At 32.5% G+C, this 17678-nt stretch overlaps 3 protein-coding genes across 5 annotated transcripts in view; 2 read left to right on the top strand and 1 right to left on the bottom strand.

The window, feature by feature from the left end:
- The first annotated feature begins 3764 nt into the window (after positions 1 to 3764).
- Positions 3765 to 5759, top strand: LOC122291277 (adenylate kinase isoenzyme 6 homolog). The gene is made up of 3 exons (XM_043098945.1): positions 3765 to 4157; positions 4996 to 5141; positions 5240 to 5759. The coding sequence occupies exons 1-3, from the start codon at positions 3951 to 3953 to the stop codon at positions 5424 to 5426; spliced, it is 540 nt and encodes a 179-aa protein (XP_042954879.1). The 5' UTR covers positions 3765 to 3950; the 3' UTR covers positions 5427 to 5759.
- Positions 5760 to 10820: 5061 nt separating this feature from the next.
- Positions 10821 to 13634, top strand: LOC122291326 ((R)-specific enoyl-CoA hydratase). Its single transcript, XM_043099006.1, has 4 exons — positions 10821 to 11058; positions 12054 to 12512; positions 13085 to 13200; positions 13290 to 13634. Exons 2-4 carry the CDS (start codon positions 12246 to 12248, stop codon positions 13399 to 13401), a joined length of 495 nt encoding a protein of 164 aa, XP_042954940.1. The 5' UTR covers positions 10821 to 11058; positions 12054 to 12245; the 3' UTR covers positions 13402 to 13634.
- A 1690-nt stretch (positions 13635 to 15324) lies between these two features.
- The window catches only part of LOC122291735 (tRNA ligase 1), a 38629-nt gene continuing 36275 nt past the window's right edge, over positions 15325 to 17678 (bottom strand). For 2 of the 3 annotated variants that reach the window (XM_043099662.1, XM_043099663.1), the window contains 3 exons: positions 17326 to 17428; positions 16898 to 17056; positions 15325 to 15975 (listed from right to left, as the gene is read on the bottom strand). In XM_043099662.1, coding sequence (XP_042955596.1) covers positions 15583 to 15975; positions 16898 to 17056; positions 17326 to 17428 — 655 coding nt within the window. In that variant the 3' untranslated portion in view covers positions 15325 to 15582. Of the gene's footprint in view, positions 15976 to 16897; positions 17057 to 17325; positions 17429 to 17678 lie in introns of those variants that run through there. The other variant, XR_006236746.1, reaches the window with a different exon arrangement.

Raw genomic sequence — 17678 nt, 5'->3', positions numbered from 1 at the left:
TCTGATGGTAGGGCTCATGTCGGACCTTGATAGTCGAAAAGCAGGAAATCGACTAGTTTTGATGCTAACCAGAGAAAACTAACGAAAAAAAAAATCCCTAAGCAAAGGCCGAGACTAGCGAATGAGGGAGGTTGGTGGAGTCGAAGCTCCAACCCCCCTCCCCCGGAAAATAGAGCAAAGATCTAAATGCGGTGAAGGGTTTCACAAAAGAGAGAAAAGCTTTTTGTAGAGAGAGAGAGAGAGAGAGAGAGAGAGAGATAGTGTGTGTGTTTCTTTTTTACCACCCCTTTATTCCATAATTGGTTTCATTCGTTAAACATTCATCCAAACAGATCCGAAGCTTCTAATTCTAATAGTTTACGTCTACATAAATTACAAGATTCATCCTAAATCACATCTAGCGGGAGTGAATAGGTGTATGTTATACTTCTTTTTGTCCATTTTAATTTGTGCCAAGCCTTAACAATGCTGATTAAATTTCAAATCGGCTCGTATGCATCAAACCAATATTCAGCAACAATGAATACAGATGCAAATAAAATAACAAAATTGAACAAGTCAACCACAAAACGGTTCTTTTATGATAAAGAAAACTCTTTAAATAACTCTTTAAGGGTAAAATTACTTTGGGATAGCCTACTCAGAGGAAAATAATTATACCATTTGGAGATCAATACTAGTTTGTTTTTTAAAAACCATTTGCAATATGAATCCATTACTCGAGACGATAAAACAACCAGCTTTGTCTCTATTATTGTAGAAGTCAGTTTTTCTACAATCTTTAAACTTGGTTTCGTGCATGTTTGAGATTACGGTAGGAAATATAGTTTATAACTTTAGAGCTTATAGCTTATAACTTAAATAACAAGCTCTACTATTAAAAAGTCATTTATTGTTTCGTAACCACATTTCTAAAGTATTTTTAAAATTATTTATATTAACTTTTAAAAAATATACGGTTGTCTGCATGAACTTTTCAATAAAAGTTTCAATTTGGTGTTTTAAAAAAAAAAGTAGATTTTTAACTTTTTTAGGTGATTAAAGCACTTTTTATAAATTTACCAAACATATCATTTTTTTTTTTTTAAAAAGAGCTTTTAAACGGTTAAAATCACTTTTTAAGTTTTCAAACTCAATCTCAAACATGCTCTTCTTCTCTCCTATAACATCCAGTGGCTGAGTACTCTTCAAAGAATATGAACAAACAATGGAAGCATAAGACTGGTATTTTTCAAGTTGAAGAAGTTCTTCACACTCAGATGATTGGAGACACCATTTTTTTTTTTTTAAGCTTCACATTTGATTTTGGCATGTGTTAGAAATGAAAAGAGAAAAAAGTATAGAAAAAGTTGAATTAATCACACATGATACAAGGTTTACATAGTTTAACAATGTACTTACATCTGCATAGCTGTAGAGGATTTTATCTCGGTCGATAATCAAATATAAAGTGAAACAGCCGTACAAGAGTATATAATATATAATAAATCCTAATCACCTGGTTGGGTTGAATCAAGAGCAAAAATTGGGTCAAGCCTCCGCTCCACGGCTCAATTTTCATTAAAAATCCACCAAAAAACTCTTAACAAATCTTTGTCAGACTTTTATACAAGAGTCACTTGATCATGGGTTTGCACGTCTTCTATTGTATGTAGATATCTCAAACCTTATCTTTGTTGTCTTCAAAGAGTGAATTGTATTCAAAATTCAAGCGACGGATAAAATTGCAGGAGTCCTGTCACGACAGATTGCGGAAGAGCTGATCTTTGTTTCAAAATGTAGATAAGTCTCATTGTCTCCTTGCTGTGGCTCCAATCTCATCACTGAAACAACTCTTATAGATCGGGCTTATCACCTCTACAATTATTTTAAAATCCCTTCAGCTCATCATCTCACGTTTTGACTACCAAATTTATGCCAACACAAAAACCTAACAACATGACAGGTTTGACAAATGGGATGATATATAAAATTTTCATCTTATATCATTTTATCATTATAATTTTTTCAAATTTCCATACAAATTATAATAAACAATTCAATTTTTTCAAATTCCAATTCAAATTTTTTAAATCTCAAAACAATAATAATATTAAAAAATAATATTTTAAATTTTAATTTAAAATAAAAAAATTTCATCTCACTATTCAAATCTACCGACAAGGCAGTAATCCAAGTGATGGCAATTTTTATTTTTATTTTTCCAAAAATGCAACAAAAAAGGGGGCAATTTCGACCATTTTGGCAATGAAAAATGCTAGCTAGGGTGACTGTTAAAATTGCATACTAAATATACATACTAATACAAATGAGTTCTTTTTTTTTTTTTTTTGTCTTTAATAATTTTTTAAACATCTTTAACCATTAAAAAAAATATAAATTCACTAATAGTCATTTCTTTAACTATTAAAAAAAATAAAATTAAAAATTAAAATATATATAAATGATTATATTTAATAGTCATACTAATATTTTCGTTTAGCAATTAGAATCAAAGACCGAAAGGGAGAAAGGTGGCAGCAATAGAATCTTCATTCTCCTCTATACTCTACCGAAAATGGGCGGTAAGATGGATGCAAACGGGTGGTAGTACAACCCCTAACAAGCGCAAGGATAGGGGAAGAGGTTTTTTCTAATTTAGATGGGATGCAAGGATAGAGATTTTTTCCAATTCGTTTTCAAAATCTTGATTAAGAGGAATGGTTTGTATTTAGACGTTGAGGTGATATAAGGTGATTTGGATTGATCTATAAATATTAATATTTTGTACATCTTATTAAGATATATTTAAATATAAATAAATTAAAATATGTATTTGAATATATGAATTAGATTAATTAGATTGAACAAAAAAGTAAGAATATCATCAATGATTGATTCGAGATAGGTTGTGATCATCTTGACATTCAAACATAGTCTTACAATGTGTAAGTTTTGTACAAGTTCTTTCTAAAAAAATGAAATCTCAGTAAAATATATATATATATATATATATATATATCAAGTTTTTCTTTTACACTTTTCATGATAGGTCTACTTTTGTATAAGAGTACCACTACTAGGTCATACAAAACTTACCACTCAAATGGCCTTCTTGACCACATAATATCACGTGATTTATTATAAAAATATATATATTCAAGCCAAAAAGCATCCAAAAATACAAAAAAAATAAGATTAAAACTCTACATATCCTTTACTTTTTTATGTTTGTGTCTTTAATTTTTTTTAATAAGTCAAGAGGATAATCTAAATGGTAAGTTTTAAATGATCTAATAGTATTTTTTATATATAAAAAAACTATACAAGATTTGTATAAATCATTTCTCAAAATTATAGTCATGTATACTTTTTAAATAGCGTGAGATTTTTTTAATAATATGAGAGTAGAATAATATTATATACAGTTATTTTTACATATTATATATATACTCTATTAATGTGATTAACTATAACAATTTTTTTAATACAAAATTAATCACATCAATAGAATGCGTAAAAGAGTATATAAAAATGATTACATATAAAATTTTTATTTTTTATACTTAATGTAAAGTATATAAATGATGAATAGAAAATTTTAATTAATTTAAGAAAAATAAAACTAAAATAATAAAAATAAAAATATAATATATATTGTGTAGAAATAATGAGGAGTAAAATGATGAGTAAAACTCTAAAAATAATGGAGATGAATCTGTTTCCTCCAATAGAAAATGATGCATTAGACGGTTGGCCAGTGGTCCAGTGGATCCTGATCCCATTCCGTGAAGCTCGCCTTAGACAAGCACAGCTCTGCCGCTGCCAGTTCCCCCAAACGCTAAAACCCTAATGTAACTTCAGACAAACTGAATAAGAAGAAGAAGAAGAAGAACAACGACAAAAGGAAAAGCACCGCAAATAGGCGTCAGAGAGAGTGAAGTAACGAAACGAAACCATTTGCAACTGCAATGGCGCAAAACGGTAGCATTAGAAGTAGGTGCCGACCGAACATCCTTGTCACGGGTACACCCGGGACGGGCAAGACAACGACGTCCTCTGCTCTAGCGGAGGCCACCCATCTCCGCCACTTAAACGTCGGAGATTTAGTCAGGGAGAAGAATCTCCACGACGGCTGGGATCCGGAGCTCGAATCTTACCTCATTAATGAAGACCTCGTATGCCCCCCGCAGACTCTACCCTGTTTCTGATTCATTATACTTTTCTTAGGTTTTTAATAATATGTATATTTACACCTGTCCAAAAATAATAATCTGTATTTTTACAGTGTTTTCATGCATACTTACTTACATGACAGTTGATCTTAACACTGAATCCAGGGGAAGAAAATGTATTATCGAAATGTCTAGCTTGATAAGTTAAGAAACAGCCGAATTTTCGAAAATTTGACACGAAGGTTTTTGGATGAAAAGGATGTTGAGTTTTTATGTTGCAAGGCTAAAAAAACTTCTTCTTGAAATTGTTAGAAATACATTTAAAAAATCTGTTAATTTGATGTAGGCATTGTTTATGTGCTTGAGGAGAATATTATGTGTCCTCATTAATCTGGGATATGGCTTCAACACCAACTCCCACCCCAAAAGAAAATAAGTAATAATAATACCTGGGATGCATTTTGTATTTGCTTTGCTTTGTAATAGCCAGATAGCGTGAATTTTCAGCTGAATGAACTAAGCAATATATTTGCTTCTGTTATCCTGATATAAATGTAGTGGTTGGAGAGTTTTGAGCACAAACATCATTAATTTGTAATTTGTGGTTTTGGAATTGACATCATTTTGCGAGCCTCCATGGGTTCTTTGAATGAAACAGGAAGATGTAATTGAAAGTTCACAATTTATAGCATGCAAATTGGTCCAATAGAAAAAACTGAATACCCTTCCCCCCTTTTTCAATTCAATCCTGAATGTGTGTAGGATGAAAAGAAATCTCATAATGGATACCATATGGCATTGGATTGGTATGAGGTCGAATTATATCGCGCTGATTTCGCAGGTTTGTGATGAGCTCGAGGATTTGATGGAAGAAGGGGGGAACATTGTGGACTACCATGGCTGCGATTTCTTCCCTGAGCGATGGTTTGATCGAGTAGTTGTGCTTCAGACTGACAACACGGTGTTGTACGATCGCTTGAGCAGGAGGTAGTGCCATCTTTCCATTTTTCCTTGTCACTTGATCTTTTAGTTCAGTTTTAGTCCCGATCTGGAAACTCATCGAGTCAATCCAATTCCTATGACAGAGGTTATACAGGATCAAAGCTTTCAAACAATATTGAATGTGAAATCTTTCAAGTTCTGCTTCAGGAGGCGAGAGAGAGTTATCCAGAGGACATTGTGATGGCATTAAAGAGTGATACCATTGAAGACATTACAAGAAATGTTACAAGTTTAACAGATTGGGCGAGGAGTTGGCATCCTGCTTCCTAATCACAGCAATATCATCATCTCCCCTCCATCCTATATTCATTTACAATGTAGTTGTGAGCACTAGCCCCTGCTCGATTAAGGTTTTTGTAACATAGTTTTCTTTGGTGAACCTAAACTTAAAAAATAAACTCAACTAAAGACGGATAGGACTCACTCTTGAAGCAAATTTAAGCCCATCACCCTCCTTTTATGATGCCCATACGATTTCTGTAAGATGTTGTTTTGTCAGATTAATCTCTTTTGGCTGTGTAAGCGTATCGTAAATGCTTAGGAGTTTAATGTACTTGACTCAAATCAGATTTTAATTCCACTGGATGAGTGACAATTTTGCCTCTCTGCGTGTAGATTATAACTTTTTTTCCTTCCCTTGATGGGGTTTGAGCTTGGAGAGGAAAACAAACACCCCCCCCCCCCCCCTCTCTTCTCTCTCTCTCTGTCTCTGAGTTTACATATTCCCCAATAGAAAAATTATATTTATCATCCTCACACACTATACACCAAATATAATTTTTTATTTTGATGAAGGAGAAGATGAAGAGGAAGTATGAAGAAAAAGAAAATGAAGGAGGGGCTGCTGCTAGGGACAGAAAATTTGAGATTTTTAGGTGAAATGGTAACTAGGCGGGTGGGTATCTCATTTCATTCTATTTTATTTCAATATCTAAACATCACAAATACAAGTATTTTTCAATTTCAAATTTTTAATTTTTTCATCTAATTATTACTTAATTATTATAATTTTCTCAAACTTTCAAATAAAACATAAGAAGTAATTCAATTTTTTTAAATTTTAAAATAAAAATGATAATAAAATATTATATTCTAATAATATTTTAATTTTATAATATTTTTATTCAATTTTCTCTCTTATTTTTTAAAATTTCATAAGACATTTTAACTAAAATTATTTTTAATTGATCTAAATTAAATATCTCACTACTATTTATAAATCATTTTAATTATCTAATCTCAACTCCCTATTCAAATCTGACTTAAAACATAAGCAAATTGGGTCACTCAGTCATCCTTTGAATGTGCATGTGACGTGGAATGGAAGTCTGCACAGATTCCTCTTGTCTAAAAAGAAAATTGTACTAACAAAAGAAAATAGATGAGTTGAGATAAAAGTTAAAAATGAAATAAAATATTAATTTTTTAATATTATTATTATTTTAAAAATTAAAAAAGTTGAATTATTTATATTATTTTATGTAAAAATTTAAAAAAATTATAATAATTAGATGAAATAAGTTTGAAGCTTTTTATATCCAATCCAAGCCTTAATATTCTCTCGCGTTCAGAGTATTGGCTCAATAGTCCTTAGTTACTTTTAAGTAGCTTAGCATGTATTAAGTCTTGAGTTCGAATTTAAATACGAATTCATTACTCTAATTCTGATGTTCGATTTCTTCCTACGTGGAATACATATGCAATTGCAGATTAAGAAGATGATGTCACATTATGTCGCCCTATTGTCTTTACTTTCATGTATTGATGAAAATTTCTATTCATCATTTTTACTCAATACATTACACGTGATTTTTTATTTATTTTTTCTTAGCAAGTATATGATGTAGAGATAAGAATTAAAAGAATTCAATTAGTTTAACAGAAATAATAAATAAATAAATAAATAAATATGATATATAGTGTATAAAATGATAAGTAATAAAGCTCACATGAAATTTTAAATCTCAAAAAAAGTTTTAAACCTCAAAATTTGCGTAAGTATGCAAATAAGAAATGCTGATTTTTGCCTGAAAATATAACTCATTAATTAACTTTTAGTAATTAAAGGATAAAGAGAGCGGGGAGCTTCAAGACTCGACTCGGGAGAAAAGGCTAGCTCGATCCTTTTCCAATCCATCTCAAATCCTTTTCCAGTCCATCTCTATTTGAGATGGATTGGAAAAGCCAACTATGAAAAGGAGGAGAGGAGCAAAGGATAGAATTTGTTAAACAAATTTGAGATGCCTTTTGTATTATATGACTTTTTTAAGGAGACAAATATAAATTTTTTTGATAGGTTCACTCCAATGATAAAATACCTTTTTGATAGGTTTTTGAAAATTTGAGAGATGTTTAGTAGGGGTCTAACTGGTATGGTTCAATCTAATTTTATACATTTTTTAGAACCGAATATGTATATACTAATTCTAAAAATTTAAAAATCGATATCGGACTGATTCACTATTGAAACCAGAACTTCCAATTTTTCTAATTTCAGTCTAGTCTGATTTGGCTTTTTCAGTTTTACGGATTTGTAGATAATAATCTCATTTTCTGTGCAGCTGATGTGAGTACGAATCTTAGATTACAACAATTACTGATTCAGTATGAGGTGGCTTCAGGATAACAGATTAATAATGACAAAACAACAATGGTGCTTAGTCAAAATGTTGATACTAGTAGGCAGCAAGCTATTATGCATCTATGGGGTTCTTCTCAAGTGCACAACAATATAAAAAATATCTAAACCTGCCTCCTATAGTTGTAGGTCCAAAAATTATGCATTTACTGAGATTAAGAACAAAGTTTGGATGAAATTACGAGGTTGGAAAAGAAATATGTTTTCTCAAAGTGGAAGGGAGGTGCTTCTAAAGGCTGTAGCATTGGAAATTCCTTCTTATGCTATGAGTTTCTTCAAGCTTCCTTACAAGTTATGTTCTAATATAGAAAGTATAATGATCAGGTATTGATGGGGGTAGAGTAATAAGGAAAAGAAAGTGCATTGGATCAGTTGTGCCAATCAAAATCTATTGAATGGATGGGTTTCAAAGATTTGGAGACTTTCAATATGGCTTTATTGACAAAGCAAGCTTGGAGGCTTCAGCAAAATAAAGAGAGATTGTTTTATAAGATATTTCTCTAATGGTAATATGTTGGAAGCTTCTCTTGGTAGTAATCCCTCCCATGCTTGAAGAGGAATTTGGGAGGCCAAGAATTTGCTTGTGCAAGGTGTAAGATGGACTAAGGGAAATGGGAGATCTATTCATATCTTGAGGGATGTTTGGATACCAGGTTTCTGAAATCTAAGGGATGAGTTATATTCTAGTAGCTCAAATCAAATGGTAGAGTTCAGCCATTTGGATGAACTTGTTACTTCTTTGATTGATACATCAACCAACTAGTGGAATCTCTCAAAAGTTAGAACTTTATTCAATCCAAAGATAGCAGATGCTATTTTAAAGCTGCATCCTAGTGCCTCAAATGATATAGCTTCTGTGGTTTGTGAGTCTTCTAATGGGACAATATCTCAAAAGGTTTTGGAATGCTCTATGAAAATTAAAAATCCCTCAAAATGTTCAAATCTTTGCTTGGAGGGCTTGTAAGAAAAGCCTCCCTATTATGGCTAATCTTATTACCAAAAAGATAGATGTGAATGGGCAATGCCGTTTTTGTCAGCACCAGCTGGGGGATTTGGCTCATGCACTGCTTCTGTGTCCATCTATACATGAGGTCTGGTTGAGGAGATTTTCTATTCTGCAATAACTTCCATAGATCAATCATTTATGCTTGTTGCTATGGAAGTTTTTTTGAAAGGTTCCTCTGATGAATTGACAAATTTTATAGTAATAGCCTGGGGTTTTTGGTTTAGAAGAAATAAAATGGTTCATGATCATATTATCCTACCTCCAAAACAAGTCATTGGGTTTGCTCTCTTGAAAAAACTGAAGAATGTTTCTACTGTGCAGCAGTAGGGGTCTGTTTCAGTAAAGGCCATGGTTTACAGGTGGTCTCCTTTTCTTGAGAATTTTTATAAACTTAATGTTAATGGTGCACTATTCTTTGATCTTAATAAGGCATATGGGTGCAGTTTTAAGAGATTCAATGAGAGAAGTCATTATGGCAGTTAGTAGAGCAAAAACTGAAATTCTAGAACCAGAAATAATTGAAGCGGTGGCTTTACTAAGGGGACTACAACTTTGCATAAACATTGGCATCCATAACCTTATCCTAGAGAGTGATTATTTGTTTTTGGTGAAGGAAGTCAACAAAGAAACTGAGTCTCATGCAGCAATAAGAACACTAGTTTTTGATATTAAGAGACTGATGTAATGTTTTGTCCAATGCAGTTTACAACATAGCAATAGATTGACAAATGTGATAGCACATCAACTTGTAGGACATGCATGGTCCATCAATGATATGCATATTTGGTGGCATAGTATCCCTATTTTCATTGAGAATTTAATTTTTATTGATCAAGTCTATTGTAACCTAGTTTGAGGTTTTATGCCTCTATGAAATTAAGTATTTTCCTATAATAAAAAAAAAAGTGTAAAAATGTATTTATAAAAAAATATATATTATAGTTTATTATGCCAAAGATGTTTTAATCCTTGTTAATCCTTGATAATATATATATATATATATATATTATAAGTAGTGTATATATATATAACAAAAGTAAGTTTATATTAATAACTTAATATTAATATTTATGTTTAAGATTAAAATTTTATGTTATAAGATTAAAATTTATTGTTCTATCAAATGTTATATTAAAAATTATAAAATTAATTTTATATTATATCACATGTTATATTAATTTTATGTTATAAGGTTACTAAACTTAAATAATAAGATTAGAATTTCATGTTATATTAATTAGCAAAACTCTTTAGCATATAATATATATGATATAATATAAAATTTTAAAAATATATATACCAATCTAGTTTGATTTAAATCAGTTTTCAAAATATGAAAATTGGTACCGCACTAATTTAGGATCGGTTTCGATTCATAAGAACCAGTACAACACTAGACCACTTACAAACTGGACCAAATCTACTGGCCTGGTTCAATTGGTTTTTTTTTTTTGTTTACACCGTTAATGTTTAGATTGAAATTAAGACTTTTAAAGAAAAATTTTATTTATAAACTAGTATGGATAGCACAATTAATAAATGTTTACATAGCATAATTTGATTTAGGAGCTAAATTTAAAAATTTGAATCTTACAAATCAAAATTTAACATTTAAGTGATATAGATAGTGTGCGCTAATCATCGAATTGATAATAGAATAACTATTTTTTAAAATAGTAATGCTAGATATAGTTTTAGAATATGTAAGTTCTGCGCATTCCTTTGAAAAAAATAAATTTATTATTAAAAAAATAAATTTTCATATAAATCTCAGATTTATTAATTTTTTTTAAAGAAATATATGAGATTTGCACATTCACTACAAATATCATTTCATTCTTGAAAATAAAATTGGAAACCATAACTTAGTTTTGTCCCGAACTTTACAGAGATAGAGGTAAGAGCTTTGTTACACATAAGTCTACACATCACACATTTTTTTTTCTTTTTCGAGTTTTTTTTTCTTAAACTAATTGAATTCTTTTACGTAGTATTTATATACCAAATATTTGGTAAAAGAGAAAAAAAAAAAAAAAAATTAAAGAAAAGGCGGTGTGTATGCTTACGTTAAGAACTTTTCTTTCGGATGCGTTGTTAGATTATATAACATTCTTATTTTTGGGACGGGTCGAAGATTACAAGAGTCGATTTAGCAAACAGGGTTTCGAATCTAAAGGCGAAAGGAACAGGGCCACCACAACCAACTATAAAGACCACTCGGACTCGGTGTGAAAAGAGTGAAGCTTTTCGGCATTCAGGTAATTAACTCAAATCATGTTCCAACAGCATGTCTTCTTAAACTCCATTCTCCAGTGATAAATAAATGTGGGTCGCACACGCACAAGGTTGCACTCCAGGAGTTCGATAAAATGCTCACGCAAACGTGCTTAAAAATATACATTGTTTTACGTATTTGACGAAACTCTCTCTGTGTCATATTTGTTGGCATTCGGGTAACGATATGGTTAACGTGTTTTTGGTATTCGATGTCTGTGGAGATGTCTAGGACGGAGGTAGAATGGTTGGTTGGTTAGAAATGTCCTTTTGGTAGACATGCAAGACTTTTTAAACGCTATTGCATTGTATTTTGTCTTGAGCTGTTTGCTCTTATAATATTCAATAACCAATTTAAAGAAAAGTCGAGAAGGTATTTCCTTATTTTTTATAAGTCCTCTTTCTTTGTTGGCTGAAACTATGATTTATTCCTTATTCATGGTGTCATATAGAGGGGCGTCGTTCTCTTGTCATGCAACTAGTTACTGGCTAGAAAATTGTGCTGCTGCTACTGCTAAACTAAATGTTCTATGCAATTTCATTTGGCTTACTAATGTAATCTGATTCATATTTATAAAGGTTTTAAATAACCTCGTCAAATGAATGTGGATTGAGGTGGTCAGGACTGACTAAATAGTATACGACTCTGGAAATATGTGGTTTTAGATAGAGCTGAATAATTAAGAAGCATTCGCCTTATAGGGTTGAGAATGTCTAGAAAATATATGATGCAATTCTTGGGGAATATTTTTTTTTTTTTTTAAAATGAGGGGTGATTAGAGACAGAGTCTTTTCAAACTCGGTGCCCAAAGCGTTTTAGATGTGGATATGGCTATGTAAGATAATGGGGTGAGTGCAGTTTAACTTGGAACCAACAGAAACAAATGATATATATCGGTTTGAATGTTTTACATGAACTAATATACATCAATCAATTTTGTTGTTACAAGTCAGTAATTTTTCATAATTTTATGTGTAGGTCTCTGTCATAGGTTCAGACCCTCATAAAGCGTTCGCTTTTCGTACTGTTATGGAGGGGCAATATCCTACTAGTCAAGGAATTTAACGTTTCAATTTCCGTTTGGCCTCGCTTTGTGAAAATACTAAGCTGCGGTGTGCTTATCTGAATCTGAGCTACGTATTGGAACACCTCTTTGAGACTATTACAACTATGTTAATCAGGAGTTTACTTTTTGGGAGCGTCCCTCCTTTGAGATGCTTTTCATCATCAGCACATAATATTCTGAAAACTGGAGATATCTTAAAGGAGACGAGAGTTTTTACAGATGAAGATGTCCTTGAATATTCAAAGGTGAGTCACGACTCAAATCCTTTGCATTTTAATTCAGAGCTTGCTCGTAAAGCTGGATTTGAAGATAGACTTGTTCATGGGATGCTTGTTGCTGCCCTCTTTCCACGGATCATTTCTTCTCATTTCGTAAGTTACAATTTCTGGGTTTTTTTTTTTTTTTTTTACCTTCTTTACTTCTTAATTTTTCTTATTCATATTATTGCAACAAAATTTAGTTGAAGGAAGAAGAGCAACTACAGAAGTAACTTGGAGTTTGTCATGTTACCTGAACAAGGAAAAAAAGGGAACATACCACCTACAATATTTTGTCCCTGCGAGCATGTAATGCTAGGACCTATCCAAGCCATATTAGTACTTGTGAATTCACTTGATCTCCCGTGCAATATTTTGTTGCTGGAAATGTATTTAGGTATTAATATTGTAGGGTATATAATTTTGAGCTGCAGTCAATGGTTGTGTTGCAAACAACCAGGACAAGTGGATAAATATTGGGTTAAATGATTTTGGTGTTTTATGGTATGTATTGAAACTTTTCCTCCATGGGGAATCTTATTTAGGATTTTCAATAAAAAAATCTCACCCAGAATTTGAGTTGTATGAGAACTACATATCATCCCGTTTGTTCTGAAAAGCACAGTTGCAAGACCTATCCTTTCCAAGATGGTCTAATTTTTTGAAATGTTATGCTTGATTTGTAGCCTGGAGCTGTATATGTTTCCCAAAGCTTGAATTTCAGGTTGCCAATCTATATTGGAGACAAGGTCAGTGGTGAGGTACAAGTGATTAGTCTAAAAGAAAACAAGAAAAAATACCTGTAAGCTACGTCATCAATATAGTTCTCCCACTCCATTGAACTAGAAAAGGATTTTCACCTTTGAATTACATGGATGCTTGATTATACAGAGTAAAATTCAAGACAAAGTGCATCAGGAATGATGAACTTCTGGTTCTGGATGGAGAGGCTATGGCTATCTTGCCATCTCTGGCTGTGGAAGGAGTCCGTTCCCTGGACTGATGGAAGCGGTTAAAAAGGTGTCAGATTCTTCTGTAGTCTAATTAACTGCTTAGCATCATAATGTTCAATGTATTGACCAACTTTTCACTTGCTGGGAGTTCTAGAGAAATTTAACAGAGTTGTCTGGATGGACATAATACTTTCAAGGAGTTTTTGTTGAAATCTGAACCAGTATCTAATGGTTTTTATTGCAAATTTAGAATCAGTACGAAGGTCAGAGGATTGATAAACTAGTGCAACATTCTTGTCTAAGAAGTGAAAGAAAAACGTCTCACTCAAACTGGAAGAAAAATCTATAATCTATATAATTTTTTAAACTTCTGTTGCTTCTACCGAACCATATATGCCTCAGCGTCTACTTAAACCAGTTTCATTTTTATAAAATTATAATCTATGAACTTGGTAATTTAAGTTTAAATAATTGAAAAGTTATATCAATAAATGTATGTAATTTGAAAGTTTATGAACATTCTACTTCACTAGTATATAATTCAAGAATCCAGGCAATGGACCCAAATTAAATAATTAAATTATCATAATTAGCAGCATGGTTTGTGTGTGTGTGTGTCGTTAGAAGTTTCAAAATGTATGATTTTCTCATGCATGATTGATATGAATATCAAGCTTATCCCACTCAGCTATGCTGTGTGGATCTGTGGCCTGACCTCGTCTAGCCCGCACCCTTGGGCGCATTGTTGGTGGATGTGTCGCTGCAGCAACAGTAGTAGGCATTGGTTGGCCATGGAAAACCTGCAAACGTATCTCAAATGCATCACCACAGACTACGCTTGGAAGTGAAAAACAAGATCTTAAAAAATTAAGGTCAAACCAATTTTGGGCTGTCCCATGGCTGAACTGGAAAACACTCATTCTGATCATTTTCTCTGCCTTTGGAGGCTAGATATTTCTCTTTTTAAAATAAAATTATGATTTCTTCTAAAAAAAATAAAAAGTATACAACTCTGTGTTCTTTAATCTATATGTAGTTTATTGAGATTAATAATTAAAAAAGAGCACGTTCAGATAATTCCATAATTAGCAACACAAAGCGTGAGTACACTACTACTAGTATACATGTTTACAAATGTATTTGTTAAAAAGAAGAAGAAAGAAGTGAAAAAATGCTCACTGTCATCACTCCTAAACTTGATTCCCAGATAACAACTGATGGCGGGTAAATGGAGAATCTCCTTTTGCCTAAAGGAGGAAGGCTTTACTTGGTTTCCTGTTCTCTCCTTAAAAGGAAAATAATTTAACTTACAATTAGTAATTTAGTCTGCACTCTATTTAAAGTGAAGAATTGTTGGGTAAAAGTGTGATTATTTTTTAACATGTGTCACAATTAAAATGATTCATTTAAAATGAATAGTAAAATAATTTAAAAAGAGCTGGACTATCATCATCATGCACGGACAGCCGTGTTTAGCTCTTGAAAAAATGATTTTACTGTTTAACTCATAATTAAACTTTTTTTAATTTCTATACAAAATATAATAAATAATTTAATTTTTTTAAATCTCAAAATAATAATAATATTCTAATAATATTTTATTTAACTTTTAACTTTCATCTAAAATTACCTTATCTCATCTCACTATCCTCTGTATCTAAACCGCGCTTAGTCCATCCCGTGTTAGTGTCCATGGATTGCCTGTGCAGTTATCTTCACTCTTTCGTTTTCTTTTTTGTTTTTTTGATAAAAATCTTCAGTCTTTCCTAATCGCATGGTACCGAAGAAGAAGATAATGCAGATTTGGGACTAACACGGTGATACCCCTTTGCGGCATCTGGTTCCAGAAAGCCCACAGAATCTATAAATCAGCAAGATCACACTTGCACGCTATGGTTAATTAAGCCGAATACATCACCACTTTTCAACATCTAAAAAAAATAAAATTTCTCATAAAATATGCTCTATCCTCATTATGTGGAAGCCATCATGTAAATTACTGTCAATTTAAGTATTCAACCATATTATTTCTTCCATTTTAAATGTGTCCATATGCAAAATCTTTGTAGAAATGCCTCAACCTACCAAAACTTTCTTACCCTTCGACTTAAGTACCCACTTAATCTAATACACTTAAAAACTCACGACTTTCAAAATTTATATACATACCAAATGTTAGTTGGACCTGTTCCAAGTAATCAAATGAAGAGGAAAACAAATGGACAAAAGACTCAGTAAAATTCCAGTGTGCCAAATATGGTGATAGGTGGGCTGATTTCAATTTGAGTTGCCTTCCCCTCCGTAATCAATTCAGGCAATGCGTTGGCTTCCTTGGCTGCTACTCCCTCTCCAGTCCATATGGTAACATGAGGCCACTGATTTCTGGAAGTAATTGTTTCACCATTTACAGAACCAAGGCAAGCTTCAAATGCAGCCATTTTCTCCGAGAACAGCAGAGCAGTCAACCTGACTGGGACCTTTTGATGAAGGAAAATGCCATAACTAGCTACAGCTGTAACACCATGACTTCTCTTGTGTGCAAGAGTCACATGAGCGTTATTAAGGTTTTTCAGCATCTCCTTGTTCTTTAGGAAAGCCTTAACCCTGGGATCTTTCTGAGCCAACTGCTTGGATAAACACGAGAGTCAAAAAAGTATACCTTCATCCCTAGTTATGAACATGATGAATGCTATTCATAAATGGAAAAGCTAAAAAATATCAGTGATTCTTGTCAGGAAATGGATAAAAACCCAACTTAGGGTCAGCATCAACATGAGGGTGGTATTGCCAAAATATAAAAGAGCAAGAAAAGAGGAACTCAAAAATAATTCAAGGATATTAAAAGCTGAATCATAATCAGTTATTCAAGGGTTGGATAAGGTCCAATCAGTTACTAAAAAATGGTGGGTCCCATTTTTTTTTAAGGGCATGCACGGGACTTGCACACCCTAGGCATGTACAACTCATTTTCCTATTCTAAATCACCAAAAAAATAGTTGTGGGGGTGCATTAGATTCATTGCAGCAGCGAATTGGGACTACATCTACGGTTATAAGGATGCCTTGGGACATTTGAATTCATGGAAATCAAATACAAATCCTTTCTCTAGCCTAGCCCAGGCTCTACAAGGTGGATCTCCAACCTGACTCATATAAGCTTTGCATTTGGAAGTCGTATCAAATTCTTTAGTTAGTGGATGCTAGAAAACCATGATCTCTCAATCCAGGCCTTAGGGCCAAACTCCGGACTTTTGCAAGTAATCATACAATATCAACAAATTGATACCCAAACCCAGAGCGAAGTTGTAGTAGGCAGACAGGAAAGCCCCACCCTGAAACCTGTTAAGCCAGCTAGCTAGGCCACGAAAGTCTGTTTGAGGCCCTTAAGCAGGGTTTATGAAAGAAATTTAGTATTTGATAAACACATTAAAGAACAAGTGAGCTAATTTCGTTGTATATATATACATATATATATTTTTTTTTTATAAGTGCTAATTTGGTTGTATATTAACTCAAAATAACAGATGCGAAGGAAATTTTTGCATACATCATCAAGAACGCTTTGGAATTCTGTAAGAGGCAGATCAACGGCAGCATAAACAATGGTTCCAAACTTCCTCTTTTCAGTATCTGGCGTTGAATAATCACCCCTTGCAATCTTTTTTAGTTCCTCCAAAACTTGCTTGACAGCAAACTCAAATGGAACCTGGGGTCATAGAAATTGTAAAGAAAATCAATCAAGTACTTTAAGAAAATAATTGCCAAGGGCCTTCCAGCCTGATGAAATTTGCCTCCTCTCTAATTAAGAATGTTTGGGTATCGAGCCCCCCAACCACCATGTGAATAGAAAAAGAACGAAAATAAGTTTTAGCTGATTTTGATTTCATAGAACACCTTTCACATTAATTAAAAAAAAAAAAAAAAAGACTGAATATATTAACATTACAGGACAAAACAAAAAGAAACATATTTGACCTGTACAGAGTTGAGATACTCAGCATTGCCAAATAAAACCTCCCGCAATTCTTTCTCCCATTTGGCCCACTCTTTTGCATAGGATCCCTTGGTAGAATCCAATCTAACAGCAGTGGCAGTAACGAACAATAATAGTAAAAATAAGAAAATATCCCTTGGAAGTAAATGGCATTTAAAAAAGAGAGATCTGAAACAGGAGAAGAAACATAAAAGACCTAAACTTTCTATTTCACATGCATATAGTGAAGTAGAAGTAAGCAAAAACAAATAAGAATGCAACCTTAGCATTAATCATGAGGCGAGTTCAATCACAACTATTGTTATAGTTTTGTGTTTATGCAAGGATATTACTA

The sequence above is a fragment of the Carya illinoinensis genome, chromosome 13 (genome assembly GCF_018687715.1).
Source record: "Carya illinoinensis cultivar Pawnee chromosome 13, C.illinoinensisPawnee_v1, whole genome shotgun sequence".
NCBI lineage: Eukaryota > Viridiplantae > Streptophyta > Magnoliopsida > Fagales > Juglandaceae > Carya > Carya illinoinensis.
The sequence above is the reverse complement of the archived record's forward strand: the minus strand, read 5'-3'. Positions and strand labels throughout refer to the sequence as shown.